The 19497-nt window shown below is 41.9% G+C and overlaps 1 protein-coding gene across 1 annotated transcript in view; it reads left to right on the forward strand.

Moving 5' to 3' along the window:
• The window catches only part of LOC126267873 (dendritic arbor reduction protein 1-like), a 1078567-nt gene extending 1072799 nt beyond the window's left edge, over window positions 1-5768 (forward strand). The window contains exon 7 of the mRNA XM_049973183.1: window positions 1958-5768. Coding sequence (XP_049829140.1) covers window positions 1958-2148 — 191 coding nt within the window. The 3' untranslated portion in view covers window positions 2149-5768. The remainder of the gene's footprint in view (window positions 1-1957) is intronic.
• The last annotated feature ends 13729 nt before the right edge of the window (window positions 5769-19497 follow it).

The following is a 19497-nucleotide window of genomic DNA, read 5'->3' on the forward strand; positions in this document are numbered from 1 at the left end:
ACGGAGGGTGGATGCATGTATCCTCGCTAACGGAGGACATTTTGAACATTTCCTATAAAATAGTGTTTAAAGTCACTCTGGTACTTTCTGTTGCTGTGTGTTCCCATTCCATGATTAATGTGATTTGAAGAGAAGTAATAAAATGAGCTCTAACATGGAAAGTAAGCGTTTCCAGACACATGTCCACATAACATATTTTCTTTCTTTGTGTGTGAGGAATGTTTCCTGAAAGTTTGGCCGTACCTTTTTGTAACACCCTGTATACTATTGTTGCGGCGTCACGAGCCCGCGGCGCCACCACGCGGCATCCAACATCGCTGCCAGCAGTGGTCATAATGTTTTGGCTGATCAGTGTAAATAACGCATAACATTATGAAGTAAATATTACGTGCTTTTAAAACGAAACTTTTTGCAAAATTTGTGTTATATACACTCCTGGAAATTGAAATAAGAACACCGTGAATTCATTGTCCCAGGAAGGGGAAACTTTATTGACACATTCTTGGGGTCAGATACATCACATGATCACACTGACAGAACCACAGGCACATAGACACAGGCAACAGACCATGCACAATGTCGGCACTAGTACAGTGTATATCCACCTTTCGCAGCAATGCAGGCTGCTATTCTCCCATGGAGACGATCGTAGAGATGCTGCATGTAGTCCTGTGGAACGGCTTGCCATGCCATTTCCACCTGGCGCCTCAGTTGGACCAGCGTTCGTGCTGGACGTGCAGACCGCGTGAGACGACGCTTCATCCAGTCCCAAACATGCTCAATGGGGGACAGATCCGGAGATCTTGATGGCCAGGGTAGTTGACTTACACCTTCTAGAGCACGTTGGGTGGCACGGGATACATGCGGACGTGCATTGTCCTGTTGGATCAGCAAGTTCCCTTGCCAGTCTAGGAATGGTAGAACGATGGGTTCGATGACGGTTTGGATGTACCGTGCACTATTCAGTGTCCCCTCGACGATCACCAGAGGTGTACGGCCAGTGTAGGAGATCGCTCCCCACACCATGATGCCGGGTGTTGGCCCTGTGTGCCTCGGTTGTATGCAGTCCTGATTGTGGCGCTCACCTGCACGGCGCCAAACACGCATACAACCGTCATTGGCATCAAGGCAGAAGCGACTCTCATCGCTGAAGACGACACGTCTCCATTCGTCCCTCCATTCACGCCTGTCGCGACACCACTGGAGGCGGGCTGCACGATGTTGGGACGTGAGCGGAAGACGGCCTAACGGTGTGCGGGACCGTAGCCCAGCTTCATGGAGACGGTTGCGAATGGTCCTCGCCGATACCCCAGGAGCAACAGTGTCCCTAATTTGCTGGGAAGTGGCGGTGCGGTCCCCTACGGCACTGCGTAGGATCCTACGGTCTTGGCGTGCATCCGTGCGGTCCGGTCCCAGGTCGACGGGCACGTGCACCTTCGCCGTCCACTGGCGACAACATCGATGTACTGTGGAGACCTCACGCCCCACTTGTTGAGCAATTCGGCGGTACGTCCACCGGCCTCCCGCATGCCCACTATACGCCCTCGCTCAAAGTCCGTCAACTGCACATACGGTTCACGTCCACGCTGTCACGGCATGCTACCAGTGTTAAAGACTGCGATGGAGCTCCGTATGCCACGGCAAACTGGCTGACACTGACGGCGGCGGTGCACAAATGCTGCGCAGCTAGTGCCATTCGACGGCCAACACCGCGGTTCCTGGTGTGTCCGCTGTGCCGTGCGTGTGATCATTGCTTGTACAGCCCTCTCGCAGTGTCCGGAGCAAGTATGGTGGGTCTGACACACCGGTGTCAATGTGTTCTTTTTTCCATTTCCAGGAGTGTAAATGAAAACCAAAAGAGCGATTCTGATTTTGGCACAGATCGCTAGTGCAAAGTAATTCTGCAGCATTGTGTGACGTGAACATACTGAGTCGCGACCTGACTTTCTGTTCGCAGGAGAGAAGCCGTACCGCTGCCAGTGGCCGGAGTGTGAGTGGCGGTTCGCGCGGTCGGACGAGCTCACGCGCCACTACCGCAAGCACACGGGCGCCAAGCCATTCAAGTGCGCCGTGTGCGACCGCTCGTTCGCGCGCTCCGACCACCTCGCGCTGCACATGAAGCGCCACCAGCCCAAGGCGCCCAAGTGAGCGACCGCTGCCCGCCTGCGCGCCACCGCGTCTCGGTGCGACCCGAGGAGGACCTCGGCACTGACTGCGCGCCACAGTGTTTCTGACGTTCGCCGCGCTCCAAGACTTTTCTATTTTCCAAGAAACACAGACACCGCCCCAGTGCTCTCGGTGAACCTCTCGGTTTCAGCTCTCTTCCCCCACGCTTTATACGAGTACAGTGACGTAGGGGTTATAATAGGAGAACAAAGGGACCGTGTATAAGAAACTGGAAAGTGTGCGGTATATTTAATTAGCAATTGTTTCCCGTCGTTACCGTCGCTGCTCGATCAAACTGGCGATGAGAAAGGTAGCAGTTTTCGTACATGGCATTAAGTACTTGATACAAGCAAGTAGAGCTTTTCTGCCATTAAATATAAGGTGCGCAAACGATCACTTGTTGCTGATGGAAATATATTAGTCTAGGTCACCAACGTAATTTTCATTTGTCATCTCATCATTGTGCGTTTGTCCGCAGCTCGTGGTCTTGCGGTGGCGTTCTCGCTTCCCGCGCATGGGGTCCCGGCTTCGATTCGCCTCGAGATGACTGGTTGTTGTTGTCTCCATCATCATCATCATCATCATCATCATTCATCCCCATTACGGTCGCAAGAAGGCAATGGCAAACCACCTTCACTAGGACCTTGCCTACTACAGCGGTGCGGGTGTCCTGCATCATCCCCTAAGCTCCTCGGAGAATGAGACATCATCATCACTGCGCTTTTCGGTATAACTCTTTACCAAAACTGTCAGAACCACATACAGTACTCTGTTGCCCGCTGCGCTACATTCCGAACTACTGGCTCTGAGCAGTGATGGTGATTCGGAATACAGCAGGAGGCGACAAGGAGCTGTTCATGGTTCTGACAGATCTGGTAAGGAATTATGCCGAAACGCGTAATTATGAAATGATAAATAAAATTTTTATCGGTGAAAAAGACTAGCGTATTGACAATCAGAACTAAAGATAGTTGCAGCTCTCCAAGGAGACTTTTAGTCTAATGCGATTTTCTCTTATCCATTCAGATCTAAACCCTCCATAAACAAAGTTTTACGAGTCACCGTTGAACTTCCTTTTACTGCATTACACGCAGTTTATGGATACAGTCTCTTGTCCACGCCTGCCAAGTTTCTGAGCTCTACTGACTTTAATGAACTGTGTAGCCACTTGGTTGATCTGTGGATAGCACAGGAGTAACCAAATTGTGCTTCCTTTACCTGATTCTGCGAATACTGCTAACGTCTGGAATTTTGTGACAATACCACAGTGTAAACAGAACCCAGAACCTACTTTACTATAATTTCGTTTCTTTTGTACAATACGACCACATTACTGACACATAATGAAGACCAAAAAATCATCAAAAATTGTTTCTAAAACACATTTACATTCAGATAACAGTTCGAGAAATTGGATATACGGTTTATGTATCAGCAGAATTCACTGTAAACCTAAGGAAAAAAAAGAAAAACAGAAAAAACGAGAAAAGGAGGTAATAATGAAGAGAGGTCACACATTCAGATGTAATTCAATTAACATTCGTGATACGTGATGCATCATCATATACGTAGTTATCTCAAAAGTAATGCTCCATCCAGCTGTGACCGTCGACCGACCTTAACAGTTTTACTTCTGTCATTTCGTCTCTCATAGATTCCGTTAAACGTCTGAAATACCTGGTATACAAGTCTTTCTCCTTCGTGTGTGTTCACTCATTTCTGCACCTCCAGGACAGTTCGGAACAAGATTTTAGTTCTTCTGTGAATAATTGTAAATTTCACGTACAAAACATTGATATTACGAGGGAACTTCAAAAAGTAAGTTGCACAACTGTGTGCCATTTGCACTTTTTGCGAACAAAAATTATACTGTCTCGCACTTTTGAACTTTCGAATATGTTTCTAGTTGCAGCCCCATTCCACTTCTGCGCGCCAAGCACTTGTTCCGCGTACCGCAGCAGACGTGTCTCCTGGAAACTCAGAGTGTATTTTCTTTTCTGGAAATGGACCCCTCTTGTTGCATAATAGTCTTGGCAAGGGACGACAGGTGTAGCTTACGTTTTGAAGTCCCCCCGTATATAAACCTTGGTTGACCTTCGAATTCCACTTTGCAACTATTCAGATAATTATCATCAACTAACTGCACGTGACCTGAATTGAAATTTATCCTACACGAGCAGCGGCTACGTAAGCATAAGCCTAAGTTGTGTTGCAAAATGTCTGATTCAGATCATGTACGAACCACAAAAACTTTAAACTACTCCCAAAATTTTTTCTAAGTATTCCTCATCACATGAATTCCAGTAAAGAGAATTTACTGTTTTCGAACAATTTTTATTCTTTCAAAATTTAAAAACTGCTTCAGTACTACAGTTTAAGGAAGTCTACGATGACTTGAGGATAAATAGTGATTATTTGCCTATTACTGTCTAGGCACTCCGAGAAAAGATTCGTGTTTTCCTTTTGTTTGAAAGATACATGGAATCCCTGTGCACAGGTCCCTGAATGGTGAATTACTTTATACCTCTTAATAAATTTACCTACACAGATCGCTGCGGCTGAAAACCATTGTACAAAGGCAGATAATCAGACTGTCATTCGTTAGAGAAATTTGTGTTTTTAAGTGTGTGACCGTGAAACGAACAGTGTTCTGTTTATATAGTGTGACTATGATTGTCAGTGTAGCGAATGAAATCGCGATTCATGCCAGTGTGTTCAGGACAAGAGATCGATGATCTCCTCGAGACAATTTTAGTTGTATAATGCTTGTAACAGATTTATAGAACGTGCTTAGAATTTTATATAATGTTTTTCCACTGGCGGCTTTTTATATCGCCACAGTGAGTCATTTGATACCAACATTGTAATATATATTTTTATACTGTTATTGTCATATATTTTAACACAGTCTAACAAGGCTCTCTCATCTATTAACATTTTAATATGAGGTTGAGGGAACTGAAATTTAATATCTTGTGTCTATAAGAACTTTTAGATTTGTATACAGTTTTGTACTTAATCAGGTTTTAAAGGCTTGTCTGCAGTTCATTGATATTTTTGTATGAATTTTTTACATTAAGAATTCTTTTTTTGAAAACTGTACTGTGCAAGCCAAACATTCCAGTCAGTATGGTGCTATAAGGAGGCTAATTTGCATCAAAATGTAAAAAAGAAACAAAAAAACAAAAAACGTGAAGACTGCTATGTGCCTTACCACACTTCGTGCAGTTATGAGCATTACTATACAGAAATTGTTCATTTTTAGAGGAAGGGGGAAGATGTGTATTTCACAATACTGTTCTCCGCAAGAAACTCAGGTAATAAGTGTTGAAATTGAAAATCTGTTCTTATGAATATTTTCGTGAATACAGATGAGTTGTATTTCTCATATATTTTATTCACACCTCATCCAAACCTCTCTTGCATATGTGATATGGTTGTTGACATTTGTTACGTAAACTTTATTTAAGTTTTTGAGAGTAATGTATTACATGTGCCATGAAAATAATGATGCCAAATACCTACAGGTGTTCAGTGCATGTGTAGAAGGTTGTGTTTCTCCCCTTGTCCTAGAATATTAAAGATGATGATCACACTTGTTATATGCACTGTTTTAATCCAGAAAACCTGTCTCCAGGACCTCCTCTTCCACACTTCCGACTAACGAGAGTTTGATCTCCAAGAATTAATGGATATCCGCTTTAGTTATTCTAAAGTTCTTTATTTTACTGTGTGACGAATTTCAGCTCTACTATTGAAGCCGCTTTCTAGTGGAATCTTAAAATTATGATTTGGTGAAAAGACATCAAATGACTAAGCAAAACAAAGTGTTTCTTATCAGTTGGAGCAGATATTCATCAATTTTGTGGACAGTAGCGGAGCAGGGACGCTCCAAACATGGAGAACTAATTATATTCAAAACTTACTAATCATCTAAACATGATTCAGAAACTTTTAAACCGCTTCTGTGTCATGTCATTGTGCACGAGGAAATGCACGGTCAGGCTTAATATTTGGAGTTTTAACTTTTCTGAAGTAAGGGTGCTTCAATTGCCCGCGAAACGAACAGCATAACTTTGCTGAAAGACACAGAGTGTATGACAATTAGAAATGAGCTACTAACCATAGAACTGAGATTGACTGCACTCAAATAATAAGATTTTGCTTTGAGGACGCAAGTATTATACTGCGAATATTGTTTAGATATGAACCGGCCAAGCTGCCAAACGGTCACACCACCTTACACCACGTTTTAGATCTGGGTATGAGATTTCAGAAGATGAATATTGACAGCCATTATCAACAAAACATATAACACAAGTAATGGAATAACAGAAACACCAATTGAAGCCAATAAAAAGGAATTAAGAAACAGGGGGCAAAGAAAATATGTAGTGTGGTCGGAAGACGATTGGCAGCAGAGTTACGACTACTGCAAAAATATTTGAAGTGAGATGCAACATACAATTATACAAAACTGTGGAGCAAATATAGAGGCAACTTTAGATTTGAAATGTAAGAAAACGAATATTGACAGGTATTATTAACAAAACATATTACAAAAGCTATTGAACAATAGGATCACTGTTTCATTGCCAACAAACGTGAATTAAGAAATCGGGGAAAAAGAAAATTGCAATAAATATTTGTAGCTCTGTCATAAGTGTATTGTCCACATTTGTATTTTATAATAAAGAAAAATGAACAGACTGCATCGGGACATTTTCGTGCTGTTGCTTCATTATAGAGGTAAGAACTGGCTCTTCCAATGCGACATTACACATTAACGACATTTCTGCATAACACAAACGTAATGTAAAAATTAACTGTCAGGTTCCCTGGATAATATTATCCTAGCATCTGGATTCCGTACGGTGGGTATTAGTATCTCTGTTGTTCAAAACCTGCCCGTTTGCTATAAAACATTCGCACACTTCCTCAGTACTAAGTCAAAGATTCAGTTGAAAATTACAACATTTACTTTTTTTATGTTTATTACAGATTATAGATATAATGTTAAGGTTTTCATCTGTTTCGTCAGATAATGATATTTTATATCTTTGGACGAAGAGGTTACTCATCACTTAACACTTCGGGGCTGAGATGCCGAGGTCCATACATAAAACTCTTCCTTGACGTTTCGCCTTCGTCTGCGGAAGGCATCATCCGAGTACAGGCATCTCAGCCCGGAAGTGTTAAGTGATGACAACACGTGCCTTGAAAGCCTTCATTCTATGATCAAAGAGGTTATTGTTCCCTGCTGGTGCTAATTCAATTACATCTCGTACATCCGTTTTACCTGATAAGATACCATTACAGTATTTATGACAAACAGTTTAGGAATGAAAAGCGCGATCAAGTTAAATAGAAGTACTGGATTAGTCGATGTACTTTTTCGGGGATCTCTAAATATTACACACGCTTGCTGTGTCAGAGGGGTTTATTACAAATTACGTACACATACAAGTCAACCAATTATCTTACATTATTAATTCATAATTAGTAAGTTTTTTTTTATCTACCGGATACGATTGCATTCTGACGACAGTCACTCACTTCTGGATTTTATGAATTTCATTTATTAATAGGTTTACAGGAATGGACTTGTACTAGCGAAGTATTCCTATAAATATTCACACACAGTACAGTGGATGGACTAACTGTATGAACTTCTTCATAAACTTCTTTCTGGATCTTGGTTCATGACTTATTTGTACCATACAATTTTTGTTTTCTCTTTACATGTAAAAAACACCGCTCTGGCCTCGTTTCCTGTTTCATTTTCTTATAACAGCATCTGTGGACGTGATTGAAGAGGTTCAATGTACGTCTGCAATTTCTGTAAACGAAGTGATTCTCGAATAGAGCAAGTTATTTACAAATCTGGTGTCGATGTGCCCATTTCTCTTAAGATCTTCCTTGTTACTTTTGAAACCACGTGGCTATGTAAGCTCACGATCTACAACTCACCACACATTGATTGCATGCGCTGTTTAAGGTTAACTGTATAGGCACCCGTAAGTATCTGGTATACTTCACTCCACCACTAGTATTATTTTGTATAGTGTGATTTTTAGCATTTATGGGTCAGTACGTGAAGAGCATAAAGACGACAAATGCAACAGCACCGCCAGCACACGATGCACATAATCTTTTAGCGAAAGCTTGGGGATGAGCTCTTTTTTTGCGTGTGTTCAGATTTTGCATTTGAGAAAGATTGACAGTCGGAGTAAGGTTCAGAGTCGTTTCAGACTGTATAAGTTGCATAAAGATGTGCACTCCATGGAATATCGTCTACAATACGAATTCCATTTCACTTGAGATAGACGAGTCTGTTTATTCCGTTGAACTTGCGAAGGTTAACTGTTGTCGACACGTAACAGTCGAAAGCAATTTTAAGTAGATCTTTCTCAATAAAGGAGAGTGTCAGTCTCCCGTAATTCAAATTAGTTAATTTAAAAAGAAAAGAGCTAGATTTCAACGTGCCAAAATAATTTTAATTGGACAGCACACTCATCTGCATATGATAACTGGCATATAGCTATGTAGCCACGCATTATCAAAGGGAAAACCAGTTTACAAAACTTACTGCACTGATGAAGTCTAGAAGTCAGATTTCACGAAACACAATAAAAGATGCCCAATAAAAGGTTGTCACTGTTGTGGTCTTCAGTCGAAAAAGTGGTTTCATGCAGCTCTCCACCCTCCTCTATCCTGTGTAAAATCTCTTCATCACCGAATAATTACAGTGACCTATATCCTTCTGAATCTGCTTTTTGTATCCACTTCTCGGTCTTCCTCTACAAATTTTACTCCCCACTCTTCTTCCAGTGCTAAACTGTTGATCCTATGATGTCTTAGAATGTGTCCTATTAAACGAGCCCTTTTTCTAGCCCAATCGTGCAACAAATTTCTTGTCTTCCCAATTCTATTCAGTGCCTCCACATTAGTTACGTAATCTACCCATCTAATCTTCAGTATTCTTGTGTAGCACCACATTTCATAAGTTTCATTTATCTTCATGTTAAAAATGTTTATTGTCAATGTTTGTCTTCATACATGCCTGCTCTCCAGACAAATATCTACAGAAAAGTCTTAACATTTAAGTCTATACTCGATGTTAACAAAGTTCTATTCTTCAGAGACGTTTCCTTGGCGCTGGCAGTCAGTATATTATATCGTGACTACTTCGGATATCATCAGTTATTTTTCTGCTCAAATTGCGAAACCTCTCTATTTATTTCAGTGTCACGTTTCCTAATCTAATTCCGTCAGCATCAACTGATTTAATTCAATTACATTCCATTATCCTTGTCTTGCTTTTGATGTTCACCTTATGTTTTCAAGGCATTGTCCGTACCGTTCTACTGCTCTTCCAGTCTTTTGCTGGCCCTGACAGAAATACAATGTCATGGGCTAACCTCAAGGTTTTAATTTCTTTTCCCTGAACTTTAATTCCTACTCTATATTTTCCTTTGGTTTCGTTCATTGTTTACTCAATGTACAGATTGAATAGCCGGCCGCGGTGGTCTCGCGGTTCTAGGCGCGCAGTCCGGAACCGCGCGGCTGCTACGGTCGCAGCTTCGAATCCTGCCTCGGGCATGGATGTGTGTGACGTCCTTAGGTTAGTTAGGTTTAAGAAGTTCTAAGTTCTAGGGGACTGATGACCGCAGATGTTAAGTCGCATAGTGTTTAGAGCCATTTTAACCATTTAAACTCTTCTCGATGTAATCAGATCTTCTATCTCACCTTCATCTACGTCCTCTTCCATTTTCATAATGTTTCTCTCAAGTGCATCTACCTTGTTGAGACCCTCTATATACTATTTCCACCTTATAGCTTTCTCTTCTTTCCTTAGGACTGGTTTTCCATCTGAGATGATATTCATACAGCTGCTCCTCGTTTCTCCAAAAATCTCTTTAACTTTCCTGTAGGTGGTACCTATTTTTCCCCAAGTGGAATATGCTTCTAAATCCTTACATTTGTTCTCTAGCTATTCCTGCTTAGCAATTTTGCACATACTGTCAGTCTCGTTTTCATACGTTTACATTCACTTTCGCCTGCTTCATTTGCTGCATTTTTTATATTTTGTCCTTTCATCGGTTAAATTTAGTGTCTCCAGTGTTACCCAAGGAGTTGTACGAGGCCTTGTCTTTGTACCTACTTGGTCCTGTGCTTCCTACACTATTACATCTCTGAAAGCTATCCATTCATCTTCTACTTTATTCTTTTCCCCTGTTCTAATCAACCGTTGCCTAAATCTCTCTCTCACTGAATAACGTCAGGTTCATTCAACTTATCCAGTCATATCTCCTTAATTTCCCACCATTTTACATTTCTTCAGTTTTAATCTACAGTTCATAAACACTGAATAGTGGTCAGAGGCTACATCTGCCCAATGAAACTTTTTTTTTCTTTTTTTTGTCATCAGTCTTCTGAATGTTTTGATGCGGCCCGCCACGGATTCCTCTCCTGTGCTCTACAAATCATATAATTTAAAATCCAGTTCCAAAGTCTCTGTCTTGCCATTATACAATTAATCTGAAACTCTCCGTCTTCAGGTCTTTTTCACACAGACAACCTTCTTTCATGATTCTTAAACCACTTGCTAGCGATGATTAAATTATGCTCTGTCCAGGATTATTCTAGTCTACTTCGTCTTTCATACCTATCCTACAGACCATATTCACCAACAATTACTCCTTCTCTTCCTTCTCCTACTACCGAATTCTAGTCTGCCATCACAATTAAATTTTCGTCTCCCTTAAATGTGTGAATGATTATTTTTATTTCATCACACACGTAGTCAGTGTCTTTATCATCTGCGGTGCTAAATGGCTTAGTAATTTCTACTCTTTGGTAAGTGTGGGCTTCGTGTCTATTCTGGCTACGATCAAGCAATCAATGTGATGTTCACACTAGCTTATTCGCATCCCTATTTCGTTATTCATTATTAAACCCACTCCTGCATTACCTCTATGTGACTTGGTATTGAAATCACCAGTAGGAATTCAGTTTATGTTCCTGGTCAGATAACTATATTATGGCATCCGGTTCCATTTTACAATTCGCTGTCAGGTTACATACTTGGGCTCCTCACCTCAGGGAACCACCGGGTATTCAACAAAGATAGGCAGTTTTGATACCTATACTGAAGGTCATCTTGACATGTGACGTAAAATGGCAGTGACACCTCTGGGCCAATGAGAATCACGCATTCGCCTCCCAATATTCCTTATTACTGGGACACTTTAGTGGAAGAAGCCACTCTTCAAATGTACAGCACAGCAGAAGATAAGGCTGTGCCTATCTCATAATAACAAATTTCGTCAAGTGAAGCCGCTTCACTTTCTTTGCTAATAGGAATATTACGTGACGTTAGCAGAGACCACAACGAGACGGATGTGTAAGTATGCTCATTATTCTATATTTTTCACCCATCCTCCTGTTCGATCGCTGGAGCCACTCTGGAGTATAGGGAGAGGCTGCGTCTATTTGTTTGTAACAAATTACGTCACTCTAAATCTATTTCTTAGTAACAATATTACGTCGCGCTAGCAGAAACCTCAACTAGGCCAATATATAGATACTCTCGGTTTTAAATATTTTTACGTGTTTTCTTCAATTTTACGTATTTTACCAGATATTCCACAAAGTTACATACTTTGTCCAATACACTTAACACTGTTTTCGACGTTGCATCATGATTCTCTCAGGCAATGACAGCAGTAAGCTAGGTATCTCTGTTACTGAGGCATAGCTCCACAACTGCATCTCTTATAACAGGTCCAGTGTGGAGCTGGGTGACATAGGTATAGGCCGCCTGTTTGTTATTAATAAATTATGTCGCTTGATGATTATCTGATTAATATTTCAAGGCACTAGCAGACGCCACACGCAAAAAGTTACGTAATTGCTCTCAGTTATATGCAATTTCCACAACTTTGCGCATTACACCCAGTTACGCGAGTTGCATGTCAACGTTGCGTCGCATCACGTCAGGACATCACGTTACGACGTCACGTCACGACGTCAGATCAGTGCCGTGTCGAGTGTCGTTGCATCGCGTCGCGGATCGCCGTGTTGCGTGGCATCGACGTCACTTTGATGTCAGCTTTGGACCAGATTAACGTATCACTGCTAAACGACCACTCCATTATCAGTATCTGACGTGACGATGACGCAGACGAACACGTTGGTAGTGTAAGTAGGCTGTTTAGGTTTCTTTATTGGTAACGCCGCCGCCACGTGCGCTCTGTATGAAAACCACTGGCTGTGCTGTGTGCAGTCTGAGGCTGGTTTGCATTGTTGTCTGCCATTGTAGTGTTGGGCAGCGGCAGCTGGATGCTAACAGCGCGTAGCGTTGCGCAGTTGGAGATGAGCCGCCAGCAGTGGTGGACGTGGGGAGAGAGATGACGGAGTTTTGAAATTTGTAAGAATTGATGTCATGAACTGATATATATATTATGACTATTAAGGTAAATACATTGTTTGTTCTCTATAAAAATCTTTCATTTGCTAACTAAGCCTATCAGTAGTTAGTGCCTTCGGTAGTTTGAATCTTTTATTTAGTTGGCAGTAGTGGCGCTCGCTGTATTGCCGTAGTTCTAGTAACGAAGATTTTTGGTGAGGTAAGTAATTTGTGAAAGGTATAGGTTAATGTTAATCAGGGCCATTCTTTTGTAGGGATTATTGAAAGTCAGACTGCGTTGCGCTAAAAATATTGTATGTCAGTTTAAGCACATTCGTGTATAATTGTTCCAAGAGGACGTTTCAGCAGTAACAGTGACGTCACAGAGATTCGTATAAGGAGGTATTGAATAGGAAATACCACACTACACTGCTAGATTGTGTGACGTCGTAGTAAAACTATGATCCCTTAAACCAAAGATATTGTATCTGTAGCACACGTCTAGAGAGAGTCGTCCAGAATGTGCACCAACACCAACGCAGATCATGTCACCATCTGGAGGATAGATCCCCATAAAATTCCGACCAGTGTAGTGTTGGCGTGAACGCCGATGATCGCAGACACAGCGCCTAGCAGTTGTCGAGAAAGTGACGGTTAGTGCCAAACAATAATGGTAATAACGGCAGACAGATCCCAAGACGTAGGTGGAAATATCAAAGACTAGTGCATATACATACCGTTCTCCTTACTGAATTCGCTGAACAATGCCGTTACGGTATGGATATATTCATACGATCGTGACCATCAGGTCTCGAATGGGTGTGCACCATATGTCGGTCTCACACTGCAACAGACCATCTCGCCAGGCATGGTAGAGAAATTTGCACAATGTATGTGTAATCGAATCCGGCCTAGCAGGTGGCACAAATGACGTTGAATCGTCTACGGAGGTGGCATCAGTCACAGTAAAACCCGTCCTAGCTTCTAGAATTAAATTTTCACTCTCTAGCTGAGTGTGCGCTGGTATGTAACTTCCTGGCAGATTAAAACTGTGGGACGGACCAAGGCTCGAACTTGGGACTTTTGCCCTACATGAGAAAGCTCGAGTCGCGGTCTGGAACACACTTTTAATCTGACAGGAAGTTTCATGTCAGAGCACACTCCGTTGCAGAGTGAATTACTCATTCTGGAAGCACCCCAGGCTGTAGTTAAGCAATGATTCAGCAGTATCCTTTCTTCCGGGAACGCTAGTCTTACAAGTTTCGCAGGAAAAGTTCTGTGAAGTTTGGATGGTAGGAGACGAGGTAGTGGCGGAAGTAAAGCTGTGAGGACGGGTCGTGCGTCACGCTTGGGTGGCTCTGTCGGACCGCCAAAGGCAAAGGTGCCGATTTCGAGTCTCGTTCCGGACACAGTTTACATTTGTCAGGAAGTTTCTGTCGTAATTTTACGACTCTTTTGCATATAAACACTGCTAACAATTTAGGCACCAAGCGCTCCTCCTTAACGCCCCTCTATAATTTTTCCATGGAACAACTAGACAAACCAGTTTTAACTCGTAAACATCTACACGCTCACCAGCGTGGACTACTATGTGGATGACCGCCGCTAATACTTTAAGCCTAAAGCACATTACTCTCCACCACTTTTTCTTTCTGGATCAACCGGAAACATCCTCCACTCTTCCTCCCTCCAACCATCATGTTTCTGAAACTAGCGTAGCTGACTGTTTCCAGCTAGACAGCGTCCCAGGTGGAATCAAGGCTGCTAGTATATTTTATTACTATAAGTCTCGTACGCTAACCACGAGAAAGTCCGAGTATGGTATGTAATTTCGAATGATCGATAGAATTTCGAAGGCCATGCTACACTGCTGTATTTGCTACGTATGTGTGCATTAATAATGAGTATTCCTCAAACGTGATCAGGGCTTTTGCAACAGACATATCCCCCACTACACGTGATCCAAATGTGATACATCGTGGAAAAAAAATTTGCGACCAAATCCAATCATACGAACACGTTGACGGTGGGAAAATGTTCAAATGTATGTGAAATCTTATGAGCCTTAACTGCTAAGGTCATCAGTCACTAAGCTTACACACTACTTAACCTTAACTATCCTATGGAGTAAACACACATACACACCCATGCCCGAGGGAAGACTCGAACCTCCGCCAGGATCAGCCGCACAGCGACGGTGGGATAAATCTGCCAGACATGTCATTGCCACAGTATTACATCGATGCATCACTATAAGATTTGTAAATAGATGCAGAAATAAATATATACGACATTGCCACAAGCAAACGAGACTGAGAAATATTCATAGTGCAGCAAAAAATAAACTTCCTACATACAAACAAAGTCACATGAAATGCGACCTTAGAGACAAAACACCGTATAACGATAAATCGATTCTCAAAAGACCACTTACCAACATGATTAAAAATTGAACAACATTCGCACAACGACCGCTGGAAAAGGAGATCCATATATCTGATAACAATGTAATTAGCACCATATTTATGACGAGATACTGCTCGTATCTGCCAGCGCTATAGATCTATGAACCACGAGAGCCGACATTGCCACTGTGAACCTCCTGACAGACCTGGGAATTATGACCAAATCTCAGCTCTGAAACACTTCCCCATACAATCGCCTGCCAGTCGTCGAGAAGAACCGTATCATCGGCCCCAAGTAACCGTGGGCAAAAGAATACGCCCACTGAGACGTTGGGGAGTCACCGATCTGTGTGTGGCCAGGAGTAACGATCCATAATTCTTTTCCGAAAGCTTTCGTTTGATACGAAACGCCACGTTGGTCGCAATGCGGCCATTGACACAGTGGCTGAGGATCGCCCACATGCTCCCGGTCATCTCCAGAGGCCTGCCTGATAAAGCTACTGACGCATCGCCTGTAGAACGCGATACAGACAGCAGAGTCTGTTAAGATAAAAACATTTAGATTGTATTACTCGTCTATAGAGTCATGGACGTCAGGTCATATAGTGGAGCTGACAGTGCGTCAGACCACTTCCTCATTGTGTGCAAGCTTAAACTCATGTTCACCAACATGCATAAGGAGAAGGGGACACTAGAACCTGCTTTGAATGTTGAGAAACTACGAGAAAGTGCCATTAAAGAACAATATGCAATAGAAATCAAAAACCGTTTTGAGGTCCTAGAGACCCTAGAACCAAGAGAGAACGTGGAGGAAAGGTGGAAAGAAATAAAGTCCACGGTACTAAGTGTATCAGAGGATATACTGGAAAGAAAGAAGATAATGAAGAAGAGGAAATTGTTCAACGAGACATGCCGGAAGGCTACAGAAAAGAGAAGGAAGATGTGAGACAAGTGGCTAGCTGACAGGGAGAATGAGCAGAAAAAGGAACATTTTATCAACATCAGAAGGGAGACAAAGCGAATCCTCAGAGCAGAGAAGAGAATATATTTAACCAGTTTGCTAGAACAAGTTGAGACAGAGAACCAAAACACGAACTCAAGGCAATTCTTCCAATACATAAAAAATCGGAAACGTGGATTTCAGAGCCCAACTTTTTTCATTAGAGATAAGAACGGCAACTTGATAAATGACAAGGAAAGAACTGTAGAAAGACGGAAAGAATACTTCTCAGAACTGTTCAATAGCCCAGACCAAGATGAGATATTACCTGCAAACACTACCGAGGAAAGGAAAGATGAAGAAGAATGGGAAGTTAGTGAAGAAGACGTGAAAATCGCAATCAAAGCACTCAGAAACAACAAAGCCCCAGGTGAGGACGGAATAACATCAGAATTAATCAAGGTGGGAGGTGAGAGCTTCCATTCAGAGATATATAAACTGATCCAGTTGATGGTGGAGAAGGAGAGACTGCCAGAAGAATGGAAATTGCCCAATATACAAAAAGGGAAGCAAAATGGAATGCGGTAACTACAGAGGAATCAGCTTGTTGTAGGTAACGTGTAAGGTTATGTCCATCATTATCCTCAGAAATGGCTGAAGTTCAAGACATTGGTGAAGAAGAATCAATACGCTAAGAAGTGGGATACGGAAGTTCTAAGGAATAACGAGATACGTTTGAAGTTCTCTAACGCTATAGATACAGCAATAAGGAATAGCGCAATAGACAACACAGTTGAAGAGAAAAGGACGCCTCTAAAAAGGGCCATGACAGAGGTTGGGAAGGAAAACATAGGTACAAAGAAGGTAGCTGCGAAGAAACCATGGGTAACAGAAGAAATACTTCAGTCGATTGATGAGGAGGAAGTACAAACATAATCCGGGAAAATCAGGAATACAGAAATACAAGTCGCTGAGGAATGAAATAAATAGGAAGTGCAGGGAAGCTAAGACGAAATGGCTGCAGGAAAACTGTGAAGACATCGAAAAAGATATGATTCTCGGAAGGACAGACTTAGCATACAGGAAAGTCAAAACAACCTTTGGTGACATTAAAAGCAACGGTGGTAACATTAAGAGTGCAACGGGAATTCCACTGTTAAATGCAGAGGAGAGAGCAGATAGGTGGAAAGAATACATTGAAAGCCTCTATGAGGGTGAAGATTTGTCTGATGTGATAGAAGAAGAAACAGGAGGCGATTTAGAAGAGATAGGGGATCCAGTATTAGAATCGGAATTTAAAAGAGCTTTGGAGGACTTACGGTCAAATAAGGCAGAAGGGATAGATAACATTCCATCAGAATTTCTAAAATCATTAGGGGAAGTGGCAACAAAACGACTATTCACGTTGGTGTGTAGAATATATGAGTTTGGCGACATACCATCTGACTTTCGGAAAAGCATCATCCACACAATTCCGAAGACGACAAGAGCTGACAAGTGCGAGAATTATCGCACAATCAGCTTAACAGCTCATGCATCGAAGCTGCTTACAAGAATAATATACAGAAGAATGGAAAGGAAAATTGAGAATGCGCTAGGTGACGATCAGTTTGGCTTTAGGAAAAGTAAAGGCACGAGAGAGGCAATTTTGACGTTACGGCTAATAATGGAAGCAAGGCTAAAGAAAAATCAAGACACGTTGATAGGATTTGTCGACCTCGAAAAAGCGTTCAACAATATAAAATGGTGTAAGCTCTTCAAGATTCTGAAAAAAAGTAGGGGTAAGCTATATAGGGAGAGACGGGTCATATACAATATGTACAACAACCAAGAGGGAATAATAAGAGTGGACGATCATGAACGAAGTACTCGTATTAAGAAGGGTGTAAGACAAGGCTGTAGCCTTTCGCTCCTACTCTTCAATCTGTACATCGAGGAAGCAATGATGGAAATAAAAGGAATGTTCAGGAGTGGAATTAAAATACAAGGTGAAAGGATATCAATGATACGATTCGCTTATGACATTGCTATCCTGAGTGAAAGTGAAGAAGAATTAAATGATCTGCTGAACGGAATGAACAGTCTAATGAGTACACAGTATTGTTTGAGAGTAAATCGGAGAAAGACGAAGGTAATGAGAAGTAGTAGAAGTGAGAACAGCGAGAAACTTAACATCAGGATTGATAGTCACGATGTCAATGAAGTTAAGGAATTCTGCTACCTAGGCAGTAAAATAACCAATGACGGACGGAGCAAGGAGGACATCAAAAGCAGACTCGCTATGCCAAAAAAGGCATTTCTGGCCAAGAGAAGTCTACTAATATCAAATACCGGCCTAAATTTGAGGAAGAAATTTCTGAGGATGTACGTCTGAGTACAGCATTGTATGGTAGTGAAACATGGACTGTGAGAAAACCGGAAAAAAGAGAATCGAAGCATTTGAGATATGGTGCTATAGACGAATGTTGAAAATTAGGTGGACTGATAAGGTAAGGAATGAGAAGGTTCTACGCACAATCGGAGAGGAAAGGAATATGTGGAAAACACTGATAAGGACAAGGGACAGGATGACAGGACATCTGCTAAGACATGAGGGAATGACTTCCATGGTACTAGAGGGAGCTGTAGAGGGTAATAACTGTAGAGGAAGACAGAGATTGAAATACGTCAAGCAAATAATTGAGGACGTAGGTTGCAAGTGCTACTCTGAGATGAAGAGGTTAGCACAGGAAAGGAATTCGTGGCGGGCCGCATCAAACCAGTCAGTAGACTGATGACCAAAAAAAAAAAAATCCTCAGGAAATTGCAACCATTCATAGAGAACAACATACAGGAGTACCAAGATGGCTTTCGACCAAACCGATCGACAATAGATCACATTTTCACACTAAGAGAGTTGTTTGAAAAACATTGGGAATATGATAACGTTATCTACAGCCTGTTCGTCGACTTTCAACGTACATATGGCAACATCCGTAGGAATAGTCTATACAATGCAATGAGGGACTTCAGAATCCCTGAGAAGCTAGTGAGAATGGTGCAAGCTTGTATGGAAGGGTCAAAGGCAGCAGCACGTTTCCGAGGAGCCACATCAGAAATATTTGAGATTGAGACAGGCCTCAGACAAGGGGATGCCTTCTCATGTGTTCTGTTCAATGTCATTTTAGAGAAAGTAATAAAAGGGTGTAAGCAACTGTAGTGGGCTGGAGTAGAGATGGACAGGAACTTCAGTTGTCTCGCATATGCAGATCACATAGCACTATTAAGTGAATCAAAGTACGAGTTGAAAGAAATGTACCAGAAAATGGACAATTATGCACAAAAGGAAGGGGTCAAAGTGAATCGAGACAAAACAAGAGTTCATGCAATTAGGAAGAATACAAGAGCAGATAGCAGTTCTTGAGATAGATGCCAAGTGGTTCAACAGAGTAGACCAGTTCAAATACTTGGGATCGTGGTTTATCACGGACAACAACATAAAAATGGACATCAAGGAAAGAATAGCAGTGGGAAGGAAATGCATGCATACCCACAGAGAGACGCTTGGCTCTAAATTGATCTCAGAGAACACGAAG

The sequence above is a fragment of the Schistocerca gregaria genome, chromosome 4 (assembly GCF_023897955.1).
Source record: "Schistocerca gregaria isolate iqSchGreg1 chromosome 4, iqSchGreg1.2, whole genome shotgun sequence".
Taxonomy (NCBI): Eukaryota; Metazoa; Arthropoda; class Insecta; order Orthoptera; family Acrididae; genus Schistocerca; species Schistocerca gregaria.